Genomic DNA, 15,159 nt, shown 5'->3' with positions numbered 1-15,159 from the left:
CCCGGCCTCCTTGGCAGAACGGAAAGCAATGCGCGGAAGTGCAACGCTGGGGAGACGAGTGATGTTGCCGCAAAATCTGTAGAACTACATTAAGAGGAAGGATGACTCTGGCGCCACTGATGTTTCGAAGATCGGTAACGTTCTCTCAGTGATTCTTCACCGTTGAAAATTCACGTGGCACGGCACTCACCGCGGGCGGAAGGGGCGGGTTCGTCGGAGAAATGTCGGCCAGGGAAAGCCAGGAAACCGGAAAAGGAAAAAGTGTTCAGGAGACACACCGGTGGGCGGCTCGCACGCGCAGGACTGGGTGGAAATTGGAGGGGATGCAAAATTCGAAAGATCGCGGGAACGCAACTCGGGGACCGCACTCCAGAACGCCACGGGGGGACACGCTGCCACTGTTGCACGCAGCCCAAATGGTGATTCGGAGTTTCTGTCTTCAGAGTTTCCGAAACAGAAAATCGGTACCTAACCACGGACAATCTCAAAACCAGCCGTTCCGTTCACTCTTCCCGGCTCAGAAGAAAAGTCAACAGCCGCGGAAACGCGCAGGAAACATGGCCCCCTACAGTTGCGTGTAGCTTTCTATCATCGGCGTTCTGCGTAGTCTTTTCCGCGAACACGGGGGGACTGGCATAACGCTGTTCGCTGTCACACCCATGGCTGGCGATCCTTGTGATGCTGATGTTGCTTGGGAACCCCTTCGTCCAATACTCTGTTCCACATGCGAGACGAGCGCTCTGCAGCTGTCGGTTATGTCTTGCCTACCGCCTGGCGCATGCACTGAAGCTGCCACCCTGCTTCACGATGGGGGCGCCACTGTCGCCCTTCCTGCCGTTCCAAAAGGGAAGAATTTCTCATGCACAGGCCTGATCTTAATCAAACGAAGAAGAGAAGCGTCGGTCCACGGTTTGTGGGCAGAGCCACGCTCGCGCCAGCGAAAGCTCCGTGTAGTTCTTCGAATTTACGCAACATTTGCTCCAACGGACAACAAATCTCCAACTGGACCTGTGCACACAGTGTGGCGGGGAGTGCAATATGTATACCTGCACATATACATATATATATATATATACATATATCTATATATTTATAACCGTAACTGCATTCGTCGGACCTCCGAAAGAAAGTAGGAACAAAACCTAGGGCAGGGGCTCCAGGCGAAAGAAAATCGTTGGTGAAAAAGCAGCTACGGATGAACGCAGGACGCTTTGTGAACGGTGCAAGGTGGCTGCACGAAATGCAGATCGGAAGCGTTTGGCGATCGCTGTCTGCCTGCCGTGCCCCCTGCAAATACATTCATTAACAATGACCTAGATTCCGGGTTTACATGTAAGAAACTGATTTAGCAGTTCTTGAAGAGGTGGTAACTCCGGTCTTCCGTTGCAGCTGAGGATGTGCCGTGCACGCCGCCGGGTCCGTACCCGTCCAGCTCCTCAGGTACTACGGAGGCTATTTTATGAGAGTTTGCATTCCCTGGTAGTTGTGGTGATCCATTAACAGGCACGGTGGTTCTGGGCTTTGTAGGGGTATGGCAGCATCAGTAGCTAAATATGAGGAACTTGTTGGTGGACAGTGAGTTTCTGCGGTGTTGGACGAGCACGCTGCAGCGGCAGCCTCTTACGTAGTACGGTGGGGGTTGTTGAGGAGGCAGACACCACCATCGCATTCCAGTGTGGAAGCTTCTTTTGATGGAAAAGGGGGTTGAATTCGTAAAGTTGACTCCAACGTGGTTGTTTGGCGAACCCGAAATACCACATCTGGAGCGCAGAGATCTCTGATACATTGAATCGAAGAACTTCGCTGCTATTCCAGACAAGTGGAGTGGTTGTTGCCTCAGCCCTTGGTCGCCAGTTACCTAGGATACTCAATTAGGCTCGCGTTATGAGATATAACAACCAAGTTCTCCACGATTGCTGTACACAATCGCCCCACTGGACTGCATAAGCCAGCGAAAAGTGTTGGATTTCAATATTGTGTTAGCAGGGTTTTGAGAACACTGTATATCTGTGAGTCTATTCCAAGCAAAACATGTCTTTTATCGGTGTGCTCTAAATCTAAATTCATCTTATAGTTTTGGTTTCTTAGTTGCAATGAACTCTGTACTCCAAATAACTAGAGGCATCACTCCAGCGTTTACATATACTTCAGCAGATTTGTCCCCCTGGTAGCACACATCCGAGGAAGGGAGCGGCTATAGTAAGTGGATAGAAAGACTAAACCAAACAACCAAGCGATAGGTTAATAATTGTAACTTCAGTTATACATTCCACGAATCATGTGAAGTAAAATGCACAAGAACACCGCCAACATGGGCTGGTACAAAGAAATCACCATATCCGCCGGACAAAGTTGATATTAAGAACATCAAGGCCACACCATGTACTGTAATATCACATCATAAGTAGATAGTGTCTCGCTGCAGTTGTTGCCTGATTGGTATTGCATGCCTTGAGTGCGTAAGGGAGAGGAAAGGCTACGAGTTGGACTACTGGTGTAGAGGTCATTGTTTACCAGATCCAAGTTGTATTGTGCTAGCAGAGCATCGTTAAAATGAGAATTATTGTGGAAATGGAACCTATTGAGCACCATGAACTAAAAACATAGATAATCAGGGTAATCTAGGATCTTTCCCGGCAAACTCCAAATGTTATCTGAACAGCTGTCCGTGGATGGGCTGCCCTTGCTTTTGTTTTTCTTTCTATTATAGAACGTACAACAGGTCTTATCCACTCCGACTGATTGTAATTGCTCTAAATGTCACTTCACAAGCTTTGAAAGAAGAGGCGTGCCTCCAGTAAGTTCCCTTGGGAGGGACTTGTAGAACTTCCAAGCACAAACGGGAACTCAGCGACTGCCGTGTTGAAATTAACGTGATCGCACCCAGTTGTCAGATATTAAGGCGTGATGATTCATGGTATCAATCGCCTCTGAAGTCTCTCTGTGGCATAGAGAAGTTGAGGAGCAATTGCAAGAACTGTGCAGCACATTTGTTTTTCTGAAAGCGAGTGCAGTCGAGGTGAATGTTGTAACTTGTTGGGAATGGACGTACAAAAAACACTCTAGCACACCCTTTGCCCTTCTTTGTCAGTTTCGTACGAGCTCCCTAAGTGCATCTAAAAGCCATTTCCATTTTCTGGACAAGTGCTGTCGGGGCGCTACTTTATTATCAGAAAGAGAACATCTCGAGCTCAAGTTTTCTACTGGCCCTTGACGCAGCAGATAGCGACATATATAAAGGGGTCGGAGGATGAAGAGGCGAGATCATAATTGCTCCCCTCGTCCCACATGTCGCAGCAGGATGCGCTTTGCTGCTGTACATACGTGCAGCCACTGAATGAAAAAAGACAAGTGTTTTTGATGCGTGGAAGCTTCACGGTGTCTGACATCACAACCAGCATACATCCAGTAGATTCCTTCCGCGAATCGTAGACCAGCTAGGTGTAGGACATGTGGAGCTATCGAATGGTTTTTGAATCCCACTGTATTAGAAAACGAACCCAGAAAAGCAGCGGGATGGAGACTCTATCCCCACGGACACGCTGCCTCCGATTCAGATTGGACAGTATATTCGCATCCTTACTAAATGGCAGGTGGAACACCAACAGAGACGACATGTAGGATATGAGTATTTGTCTATTCTGAATAGATCGCTACTTTGGGCATCGCTTGTGATTGGAATTGGCGATTGATTGCTTCCTCCGGTATAACAGTCCCTGCTATATTGGCAGGACGGAGCAGAAGGCTAGCACTGGAGTTTTCCGCCCGAATTGCCAGACGGGTTTACTAGAATACCTCGAAAAGCCGTTATCGAAAACAACTGTCGGCTGGACGGCCGTGGAGGCTGAACTAAACAGCTTGCCCCCGGCATTACGCGTGCACTGGTTTGTGAAAGCATGAACTTATGCTGGTGGGTTTGCACAAAGTGGTGCGTGGGTATTCTATGAACACGCCAAGCAAGCACACATTCTAATTACGATGTTGTGGTGGGAGGTATCCATTCAGTAGGAATTCATTGGTTGGGTGCGGGTGCCCCATCCACTGCGGACAACGCCGAGGACCCGACTGTGAAAATGCCTTGGGTTCCACTCTGTCTCGTCTCCACATGCGAAGGCAACCTGGTGCCAAGAGGCGGAGAACGACAGAAGTATCTCTCCTGTTTATGGTGTGTTCACACTGAACTGTTTCAGCGGCGAGAAATGCCCGCAGGTTAGTGTAATGGAGGGGAGGCAGATTTGCATTTTGAAGCGTAATTGGACTGGGGAATTCGTTTTCTCTCTGTACGGGCGGCAGCTTGTCACGGGATTGAAAGCTGCCAGTGTAAAGTCGAGCATGCTACTTTCCGCGACCAGGCACTGAGTCCCTCAACCCAGCCACTCGTTTGCGAATCCTTTGTCCCAATATTGTCTCTTTTTCGTTTTCATCACTGGCACATTCGGGATGTTACCTTTAGCTCTGATCGGATAGGCACTTAAGAGACCGAGCATGTGTTAATCCGGACTCTCTCACTCCAAAGTGTTTAGTTGACGGTGTATCCCCAAACTCACCAGCGCCTTCACACTCGCGTCTCCCTTCTGTACCACGGGACCAAAATCATACGATCTCTATTTCAGTCTGGAAACTCTTTCTTCCGGCTTCTGACTTTGCCAGGGCTGAACCCCCCTCCCCTCAGTTGCCGTCGGCGATGCATCGAAGTTCTACTGTGCAACTTCCCGTGCAGAAAACACAAGCCGAGAGCAAACCTCCATCACCCGTCTGTGTGAATACCTGAAATCTAGAACTCCCTAGGGCGACACCCCAGGCATCCATCCTGAAAAGACGAAATCCTTCGATTCGTCGCGGACGCAGTGTCAGAGGGGATCGCAAGGCGTATCATAATGCAAAATGAATCGAGTAACCTGGAAGTTTTTCCTTGTTGTTCAGGACAAGTGAGTTCCTGTCGTGACTCTCTGACTCTCAAAAAGTCGACTGAGGAAGACTGTCCGCAAACTTCCGAGCAGAACTGTGGCCAGCTCCCACCAGTCTCACCCGCCTCGAACTGGTTCATCCACCCCCTTCTTCTTCCGCTGCTGCCTTCAAGATTTGCTTTCAAAAATCCTTCGTGGCCACCAACTCCCAAGAAGAAACGGAATCTTGTGAATGGGTGTTCTGCGCCGCCGCCATCTCTAGGGGTGAGAGGCAGTTCGAGTGGATCGTCGAAGCTGGCGAGTCGTCCAGACTACCGTACAGAATGGGTGTCGCAAGTCAACGCAGAAACCGAAAAATGTCCGGACGCGCCGGCTAAAAGCCCGGATTCCAATGCAGTAAATGTATCTCATCACTTTTCGACAAGTTCGAAGAGTCGGAAACGGAGGAAGGTCGTCCATACCCCAAAGAAGGCTGTTTCAAATGGAGCGGCTGCTCAGGCGGATCTATCGGTACCTGTAAACGCTGCCGAAGCGGCTTCGGGAGATTTCCCAAGCATTGAAAACGGCGTGTCTGGTGAAGAAAAAACGGCAACGTCCAGTGAGTCCGCGATATGCAGACCTACTCGCGCGTCCCAGCTTTCAACGCATGCTTCCAGTCCGTCAAATCGCTGCCAGAACGACTCGCCCCGGCTCATGAACAGAATCGTAACATGTGGCAACGCATCTGTTGCAGACGGGGTAAAAACCGAGTTGGAATGTGGACAGACGGATACAGTGGCTGATTCAAGCGATTCGTCTGTCTTTGGCGGAAACGCATTGGACGAAGTGACGCGCGCCGAACGAGGCTCCGCTCTCTGCCGGAATCATGGAAATCAAACGCCAGCCCCTTCATCCGACGGTCTTCCTCGTGATTTGCTCGATACTACGGAGAAAGAACGCTTTTCTCCGACGCAGCGTGGATCCGTAGACGACGGGGAAGGTGCGACGGAGAGGCCACAGCAAGCAAGTTCTGTCCGCTCCTCACTTACCGAGACACAAAGTGATTTCAAGAGCGAAAAAACAGGCTGTTGTCCTTCGTTCGGCTTTCTACGGACCTCCCCTACAGCTGGGGAAGTTTCGGAGCTTGTACTGTCAGATGTGTACACCGGCGTGCAGACACCGTCGAAAGCAGTGAAAGTTCGAGCTAGCGTACTCAGCGAGAAAAAGGGTAACGCCGGTGTCGATGCTGTTGAGAAAAAGTGCGGCGCAGACGCAACATCCGCGTCGCCGCTCACGAGTCGACAAGGGCCCGGTAAACTGGTTGCAATTCGATGGGGAGAAGCTCCATACCCGGTGAGTCGAGAGACCACCCCGTCAAGAAGAGCTTCTGAATCGCAGTCTCGGGTGCAGTCCTCTCAGTCATCTCGAAACCCTTCCAAAGGGCCATTTCTGCCGTCCATTGGCTGTGGCTTAGTTGTGTCTGCTTCCTCCCTAGGACGAGGAAGCGGCCTCGGCGTCTATGCCACGAGAGCGTACAGTGCCCGGTCACGAATTGGCGAGTATGCAGGCTTGTGTGTTGACAGGAAAGTGGCAATGATGCTCCGTGGTATGGGCACTTCCACTCATGTGATGCGAGTAGGGATGCAGTATCAGTATTTAGTTGGCTACAGACTCCCTTTTGTCTTCGGCGGTGCCGGCGCGTTTGTGAATGACGGCCGCTGGTTTGCAGATGGACGGAAGGGGCCTGGGGTCACCGCCAGATTTCATGTCGCTTATGACAAAAAACGAGCCAAAGATCGCGTGTATGTAGTCGCAACACGGGACATTGCGGAGGGCGAGGAAGTCTTCACCAGCTACGACAATCAGTACTGGGCTCTCCTACACTGAAACGAATTTGATGCACAGTCAGACTTTTTTCAGTTCGGCTGCACCAACGGCCGTGTCCACTCGTGGATGTACAACAGACACCTGCGGCTTTTCTTGAATGGTCCTCCTTAGTTTTTTTTGTGTTTGAGAAGCCGTCGACCCCGACGCCTCTTGAGTGGATGCGCTTGTAAGGAAGGCCGCAAAGCGACAGTAGAGGGAAAACAGACGGCGGGTTGAGGAGACGTCAGGGGTAACAGCCAGGTGAAAAAAGTCGTGTTCGTCTGTCATGTTCACGGAACTTGCATCAAAAGCCAAGGCCGTCGAGAAGGCGAATCGAAATTTTTGACTGGTATGCGGGCGGTTAAATACCACTGACAAGACAGGCAAGTGCCACGATTTCATTCACCGGCTACGACTTGGCTGCTACGGAGCAATCGCAGCACTTTAGTCCGTTGACGTAAATATGCATTCTCTCCTGAATACCAATCAGGTGTCAGCAGAGTTCTGTGAGGCCGGCAAACGCAGAGGAGTGCTAGCGGGAGACGTCAACGGATTATTCAAGTTCAAGAGCAAGTTTCACCAATGCCAAACACGTCACACCTCATTGCGGATGCAATGTTAACCCAGCGCATTTGCGGATACAATTTCTCGAATTTTCTGCCGAGAGTATGTTTCGCTGTGACACACTGCTCAGTTTTTCAACGTCACTCACATGTAGCATGATTGCAGCACTCCTCGTTACCTCTTGAGACTGTGTACAATGCTGGAACGACCTGGGGGGCACCATCGTAGACAAACACAGAAGACTTCGATTCTCTTAGGCTGATGATACCAGGCATATTGTGTTTCCTTTGTGGTGGGAGTGATGCTGCCAGCAGCAGAGTTACCTACTCCGGCTGGCCTCAAAAGAGGTTGGGAGAAACACAACATCGGTAGCAAAAAAATCGTTGGGTTACTGTGGCTGTGACTTGAATAGGAGGATTCACAGGTGTTTCACGGCAGCTGATTCACTGCTAGTACTCACAAACCGGTGTGCGTGTATTAGGAGTCGTCTTGCACTCGTATTGCAACGCACTGACCGCCAGCGGACGGATGTATCGTTCGCGTTCCAAGAGCGTTTATGCCGGGAAAAACATCCAAAAGAAAACTACATTATTGGAGCAATGTGCGCAACAGCTCTGCGAATGCGTTGCCACTTTTTAATCTACAGTTAAAGCCAGTGATGATGCAAACGCGAAATCCTGCAACTGGAACGTCTGCTGCAAAGTGCCTCTTGGGTGACGGTCGTAATAAAGCCCGGGAGGAAACGCATCTACCAGTAGCATTTTTCGAGAAACCGTGCGTCTTTTCTCTTCGTCCACCTCCAGAGAACGCGCCTGTTTATGAATGTGAATGAAGGGAATTAAGCAGAAAGAAAGATTTGGCTGAGCGTTCCCTCGATCTGTTAAGACTCACCGTAGACAGGATGGGGTTGAGATGTTGGCACTTACCCTCAGACCGTCGTCTTCGTCCCTGCTCAGCTTTCGCGCAGGGTACACATTTGACCGCCTTGCCTCAGCCAAGTTCCAAGTTCAAGGGTCACAGAAGTGCAACGAGAGACTCTATGTGTACTACATCATTTTACTTTTCTTCAAGTGTTGTGCAGGCATGTAGAGGTTCGCTGCGGTCTTGAGCTCAAACCGCCGCGAGGTGACCTGCATGTGTCTACGAGCTGAGTGAGAGGACACAAAGGTCACCCTGTGAAAAACTTGCCTGGACCACGTTTGTGCGAAATCCCACACTCTTGACAAAACGCGTATGTTTCGTTTTCTCTTCCTAAACACTTTTTTTTATTCTTCAAGAGACACAGTACGACGGAAGGCGTGGGTCCTATACGGTGAGAGAACTGCACCGCCTCTAGCAAAAAGGCGAGAAAAACGTGGCTGCGAGAGGCGCCGCTTCCTGTGTCTTGCGGAATTCTTCCTCATGGCAGCCGTGCTCAAGGCGTGAACGTCAAGAATAGTTCCAGTACTTGAAAACTTGCGTACTTTTCCCTTCATTTGTACATTTCCATTTCATGCGCGTAAACGATTTACCGCATCGCTTCGTAATGGGTGGCGGGCCGCCGTGCCACTTTGTCAATGAGTACTAGCGAAGGCTGGCCGTCTTGCCTGCTTTTCACAGAAAAACGAGCATTTCTGCAAGGATTTCCCGCATCATTCTATCTCATTTCGTTCTTTGATCACCCAGCATGTTCCGGACAGAGGAATAGTAATATGCGGAGAGTGGCCGTTCGGAGGACACGCTACGTACGAGAAAAGATTGCAACCTTTCTGGTTTTACAACCAGTTTAATTCTTCTTCTGGCCGCTCGAATAACCTAATGTTCGAGCTTTCACACGTTCTTGTGCTTCATCTTGTTTAAGCCTTGGTGGGTTTTTTCCCAGGACGGCGTGCCCGTATCGCGGCTGTCTTCCGCGGTGGATCTCGCTGCGGACGTAGCGCCTTTTAGCGCATTTCTACTGTCGATAGCCACCCTATTCCCCTCCGTAAAGAGGTAAATTCATCATCTATGCACACTTCAGCAATAAGGTTTCTCTGCAGTTTCTCGCGTTCTGCTCCACCGCGTCATCAGGTTCCTTGAAATGTGCCCAAGTTGACCTTGAAACCGCCGATGCGTCCCTGTGTCGACCAGCGATAGCTACCACAGATGTCTATGTAATGCTGTTTCCCACTTGGTCGTCCTCAACCGAGCGCGACCACTCTCTCTTATCAAAGCGAGCTGTCACCAGTAAACCTTTCTCAACGCACGCTTTAAGTAACTTTTCGACTGGAGACATGGAATGCGTTTCCGTCTGATTCCCAGCGAACCCCGGGAGACTGCACACCCGCATTTGTCGCCTGCTCCTCGCATAACAAATCCCCTCGCTTAACCCGGCGCTTTTCGATTCCTGTTTCTCCACGTTGCCTTCTTTCTGCAGGCACATACCCGCAGCACCTGGTGACCTGCGAACTCCCAGCGCAGGAAACAGTTGCTTCTTGGACGACAATGCGACCAGCCTTTTCCGGCACGAGCCAGGGCGCGGGAACCCGGGCGCTCTGGCGCTGGGGTAGGCGTTCCTCTTTTGTCTCGCTGTGTGCTGCGAGCTTCCTCGGCGTGATTCTGCTTGGCAGCGCTCAGGAGTCTCTATCAGCTCCACCCCAGAAGGCAGCGGACTCCGCGGCCTCGTCGCAGTGGCCCTTTGGTTTTCTTTCGGGATCTGGTCCCACTGCGCTTTTGACCTCTCTGGCAGCACCGCCGACCTCAGACTCAGGCGCGCCACTCGCCGGCAGAAACGACGAAAACCGGGACCCAGAACTTGGTAAAGGTGATTTTTTGCAGCCCGAGGAATCCGACAACGAAGGCAGCGCAGCGTCTCCTAATCGCCTCCCTGGGCCTCAACAGCAGGAGCTCGGTGAGAAGGGAAATGCGGCGTCCCGGGAGACTGCAGAACTTAGCCATTCAGTTACCGATTCTTCTCCGCTTTTTGCGGTGAATGCACGCGACGCACAGTCCACGTTGTTGTCGTTGTGGAGAAAAAAGAAGAATGAAGAGGCACCGCTGCCTTCAGTAGCCTCGCCGATCTCGCAGGCGCCCGCGGCCCTGCAGTCTGCGCTGCCTTTCGCTGCCTGGTTCGGCACAAATGGCGATGAAGACCTGCATGCAGGTCGATCTCCTAGCCACGCAAATCTGGTTCACAGCGGCAACAAGGCGCCGAGTCCCGCGACGGGAGAAGCGGCTGCGACTGCGTCAGCTGATCGCCAGTCAGCTTCGTGGCTTCCGTCCTTTTTGTCCAAGAAAGCTCAGACCGATGTGGGTATGCAGGCCTTCGATTCGTTGCTGAATTCGTGGTTCCATTCCCTTCGGCGTCTTCTGGGGATCCCCGATGGGGGCGACGCCGCCCTCGCTGCGGCGAATGCTTGGGAAAGCTTTCAAGGCGACAAGAGTTTCTGGAGAGAACTGTCTGGCGACACGAGGAACGCGAGTCCACTGGCTCTCGCCCGCGCCGCCGCCTGGTGGTTTTCTCAGCGCGAAAGAGAGGTCGAAAACATGGCGCGAGTGGCTGCAGGGGAGGGCACACAGACCGTCGAGCACGCCGCCGGCGTTGCCGCGGCCTCCGCGCATGCGTTCTGGCACCGCAGCGGGGGCGCGCAGGCCTCGCAGGAGACCCGCGCAGCCTTGGAAGCCTCAGCTGCCTGGTTTCGCCAGCAAAGAAACAAACTGGAGCAGCTCGACGCGGACGGCGCGGCAGCGTGGTGGGAGAGCCTCACTCGCTCTCCGGATAATCTGCCTTCTTCAGCGAAACAGCAGAGCGCGGCGCTCGGCGCAGCTGCCAACGTCTCGTCGGGCGTACAGCAGTGGTTCCGGGGCGACGAGGCGCAGCGGGTTGAGGGCAGAAAAGCGACAGGTTCTATGGCGTTTCTTACCTCCGAGAGCCTCGGTTTGGGGGGCCCCAAGATGGACAAGAGTCGACAGAGTGCGTGGCTGTCGCTCTGGAAAGGAAACGAAGCATCCAACAGTCCAGGCGACTTCGCTGCCGCCCAAGTCGTGTCTCCTGAGGCCGCCGCCGCAGCTGCCGCGAGCTGGCTAGACTGGAGTCGTGCCAGAGAAGAGGAAACTCCTTCTCCCCCGGCTCCAGCTCTTTCATGGTTTTGGTCGAAGCAAGAGCAAGCTGTGCAGGAAGCCGTGAAGAATGGAGCTCTGTGGCTTCAGAAAATTTCAGAGGCGCCAGGTGCGCGCGAAGTGAAGAACAGGGCGCCAGCGGTGAGACACTCCGCCTCCTCCTGGGTGCACTCGTGGCTTTCTTCAGCCGGAAAAGGCGCGAAGGAAGTGCAGGAAGCCGAGAAGCAGGAAGGAGGAGAACCAGATCGGGAGAGCGAGGGTGGCGTGTCTTTCTTCTCTCGCTGGTTTGGTCAGAAATCCTCGCCGATTCAAGAAGAGAAGGCGGACGGGGCCGCGCAGGACTCCTTGCAAAGGCCTGAGGCAGCCTCTCGATGGTGGTTAGGTCAGGCCTCATCGGAGTCGAACGCTAACAAGAAGGAAGAAGCTTTGGGCTCCGAAGCCCACGAACAGGTTGCCGACAATCTTCTTGCTTCGACTCCGAACGAGAACGAGCACTCCGCAGGCGGCGACAAGGCGAAAGAGCCCGAGGATACCTCGGGGTGGTTTTTTCAACAGAAAACCTTCTCGGATCCCAACTATCCGAACAAGGCTGGTCAAGCCCACCAGATCGCGGAGGATGTGCCCCAAGTTAAGAAGGGAAGTGCATGGCTGACAGACGGCGAGTTCGTCGACGGGAAGGCTGAGAGTTCCAAGGAGACCGGTAGGGTAGACACCTCGCTGTTGGCGCAGGCATCGCAGGTCCTTGCGCAGAAAGCGCCACAGGTGTCTGGCTGGATATTTGGAGGTGCCTCCGAACCGGAAGCGAATGGTGAAGACCCCGCAGCGCATTTAGTTCCGGGGCTGAAGCAGGGGAACTCATGGTGGGAGTGGGAGACGAGCCAGACGACCACGACCACGAAGACTCCCGCGTACACCCGAGATGTGAAGCTCGATTGCAACCCAGTTCCGCCCTTTCGAGCGTGCGTGGAAAAGTGCCAGCGTGACAACCGGAGTCGCGAGAAAGACAAGGCGGGTCCGTCGGCGCCCCAGGCGCTGGGCTCTTACGAGTACGGCAGCCTCCGCAGCTGCTACTTGACTTGTAAACAAAAGTGGATCGACACAGACCTCCCGGGGTGCCTGAGAGCAGACGGCGTGAAGGTCGCGGGTGTGCCTCCGGTCGAAGCCTTCAGGAGCACAACCAGCACAACAACGAGCTCAACGACCACCACGACAACCCACCCGCCTCGGACAGAGCCCAAGGCGAAGGAGCCCACCGCGGAGGCCGCAAAGTCTTTCTGGGGCGGCCTCTCCGACAAGCCGAGTGCTTCAGAAGACCTAGGCGACGCGCCCCAAGAAGGGATAAAGGTAGGGGCAACCCACGTTCGAGACTACGATTGCAAACACAGAGACCGTCCAGGTCGAAACCAGCAGTCCTACTCGCTGCTTTCCTGAACGGGGGACACCCATACTTGGCTGAAGTACAGTTTCGGAGGCACTTCAGGTTTGAACAAAACCACCACGGATAGGGGGAAAGCCCCTGCCGGGTACATAGGGATAATCCTCGACCCGTTTATCGTGTGGGCGGTCCTGCTGAAGCTGCGTATTTTCGGTACTTTGAATAGCCTCTGTCTAGCTGGAACTCTCAGGCCTTCTGCGACTTCGCTGTGTGTGTCTGTTTTTTCTAGAGTTTCTTCTCCATCTTCCAGCGAGCGACCTCGACGTCGACAGCGACGGCGCCCCCGGAAGCGCCAGAGGGTTTCTCCTTGACGAAGCTGTTGGGTTTTCACCGTCCGGAGACTGACACCGTTTCCCCAGGCACCGCGTCTTCGAATTCGTTTCCTTTTTCTCTGAGAGGCGCGAGCACCCTGTGGTCTGCAAGAAACGACTCTAAGTCCGAAGTCGGCGGCGGACTCCTAGGAAGCCTTTTCAGACGAAACGTCTCCGAGGTTCCCAAGCTGGCGGCCGCCAACGGGGTGGAGGAGGCGAACGTGGCCAGCGCGTTCAGCTCAACAGAGGATGAGGAGCACGCGTCGGCGGGTGGTTCTTGGTGGTCGTCGCTTTCACGCGGCAACGATGCGGAGGGCCGAAAGGACGAGAAAGAGGCGGCCTCTGGTGTCGCGCGAGTGCCGGGAAAGAGGTCAGTCGAAGAAGCCGCAGATGCAGCCGCAGCGTCCGCTAAGGACCTCGTCGACGAGGCCGACGACGCAGTGGAAAGCGTCCTTTCCACCTGGTGGCCTGTCTTTCTCCTGGTGGTCGGCATGGGGCTCCTCGGACTCTGCGTCTTGGGAAGACGGCTCGGCCAGTGGGAGGGAATGGCTGGAGTTGGAGACATTGAGAGAGGAGAGTATGCGTCGGCTCCGGTGTTCAGGGAGGGAGACTCGGGGAAGCACGAAGACAACCCCCGGCGGTCGGTAGATGTGCTGGCGAACGACGATAATCGACGACCTCTGATCGAACAGTCAGCCTAAACACACTCAGGCGGGCCTCGTGAGGAGATCTCGAGTTCATGCGTGAGGAAAAACGGCTTGAACTGCAGTTTACCAACTGTAAGCCAGCTGCTCTCGTGAAGAGAAACGCCGAGGTCCGGCGGGGGCCAGAACGGGGAAGAGACGAACGGACACTAGCGCCGTTCTGATGAATCTCTATTCGCAGAACCACGCGACCGCCTTGATAAAACTCTTTGCAATTCACGCCCACCTATATACTTGCTTATGCGTGCTTGTCAGAGTTCGCAGAACCGCACGACTTGACTGCAGAAGACTATTTGTCATACGTGTCTACATATATATATATATATATGTCTGTATATGTGCATGTCAAGGACGCAGACATGTGTAGATTTCTAAATGCGTTCCTTCACTGAGCGTCGCCTTTTCGACCATGGAAAGGAAGAGGCAGAGAATCTCGAAAGTCGAGACTCGCACATGCTCACAAGTTTTTGCTGAGTCGCTTTTCTTGAATTTTTCTGAGATAAGTTTTCAAATGTTTCAACTTCGTGCTCGCGGGTGTGGCTCGCTCAGGAAGCACACGGTCCGCCAGCTGTACTCGTTCTTTCTGATCGTGGGAAGGTTGCCGCGCTAGACAGATTTTTTGTCATCGGGAGAAAAAGCTCGACTTCTGACAAGTCTGCGCGCCCTGGTGCTGTCTTTTTGCGTCTGAACCTTTCTGCATCTTGCCTAGAAAACGCTGTTCTCCTACTTCTGTGCATGAGTGTGTGCTGAAGTGAGCTTTTCTCGCGAGGCAAACTACGTCTGCATTATCGGCTTTCCGGTGCCGCGTTCGGTCTTGGCCTCTCCGTCTTCTTTTCGCCTGTGTACTCCCCGAGTGGGCGCGTTACAACATTCAGGTTTTACGCGGCGCTCCTGCTGGCGGCCTCCTCTCCTGCCCGCACTGATAAGCATGCTCACGAACTTCAGCTTCTAGAATTCTACTCTAGGCCGGACAGGCATACCCCTTTCAAATCCGCTTAAACGTGTACAGTGTCTCTCGGAGAACCTGGAATTCCGCATTTGTCGTTTTTCCAGCAGCGCCATGACATCGCCTTTGTTGCGGCAATAGCGGCATTCAGGACCGGTGTCTACGGCATTCCACTCCGGTGTTTGTCCTAACACGGCAGCCTGGTTAGGTCTGATTCGTCTCGTCATAGATACAGTGAATTCCCGGTTGGTTACGAGCAACAGCCTTCCCACATCGGATGGCGAACGAAAACGTATTACCGAATAACGAAAGACGATACGCGATTCGCCTTGACGCACATCCCGTCGTCTGTGTGGCTCCGGTGCTCTTC

General features: G+C 53.2%; 2 protein-coding genes across 2 annotated transcripts; both read left to right on the top strand.

The window, feature by feature from the left end:
• The first annotated feature begins 4,141 nt into the window (after window positions 1-4,141).
• On the top strand, window positions 4,142-7,623 carry TGME49_218230 (histone lysine methyltransferase, SET, putative). The gene has a single exon (XM_002370570.2). The coding sequence runs from the start codon at window positions 4,878-4,880 to the stop codon at window positions 6,771-6,773; it is 1,896 nt and encodes a 631-aa protein (XP_002370611.1). The 5' UTR covers window positions 4,142-4,877; the 3' UTR covers window positions 6,774-7,623.
• Window positions 7,624-8,262: 639 nt separating this feature from the next.
• TGME49_218240 (hypothetical protein) lies at window positions 8,263-15,112 on the top strand. Its single transcript, XM_018779805.1, has 4 exons — window positions 8,263-8,628; window positions 9,178-9,287; window positions 9,712-12,737; window positions 13,058-15,112. The coding sequence occupies exons 3-4, from the start codon at window positions 9,780-9,782 to the stop codon at window positions 13,838-13,840; spliced, it is 3,741 nt and encodes a 1,246-aa protein (XP_018634840.1). The 5' UTR covers window positions 8,263-8,628; window positions 9,178-9,287; window positions 9,712-9,779; the 3' UTR covers window positions 13,841-15,112.
• Window positions 15,113-15,159: the final 47 nt, after the last annotated feature.

Source organism: Toxoplasma gondii, chromosome XII (assembly GCF_000006565.2).
Source record: "Toxoplasma gondii ME49 chromosome XII, whole genome shotgun sequence".
Lineage (NCBI taxonomy): Eukaryota > Apicomplexa > Conoidasida > Eucoccidiorida > Sarcocystidae > Toxoplasma > Toxoplasma gondii.
Note: the sequence above shows the minus strand (reverse complement) of the source record. Positions and strands in the feature narration are given on the sequence as shown.

Coding starts and splice junctions, on each gene's coding strand:
- TGME49_218230 (XM_002370570.2), top strand. CDS start 4,878: ATGCAAAATGAATCGAGTAACCTGGAAGTTTTTCCTTGTTGTTCAGGA.
- TGME49_218240 (XM_018779805.1), top strand. CDS start 9,780: ATGCGACCAGCCTTTTCCGGCACGAGCCAGGGCGCGGGAACCCGGGCG. Junction 12,738..13,057: donor CGCCCCAAGAAGGGATAAAG/GTAGGGGCAACC, acceptor TGTTTTTTCTAG/AGTTTCTTCTCCATCTTCCA.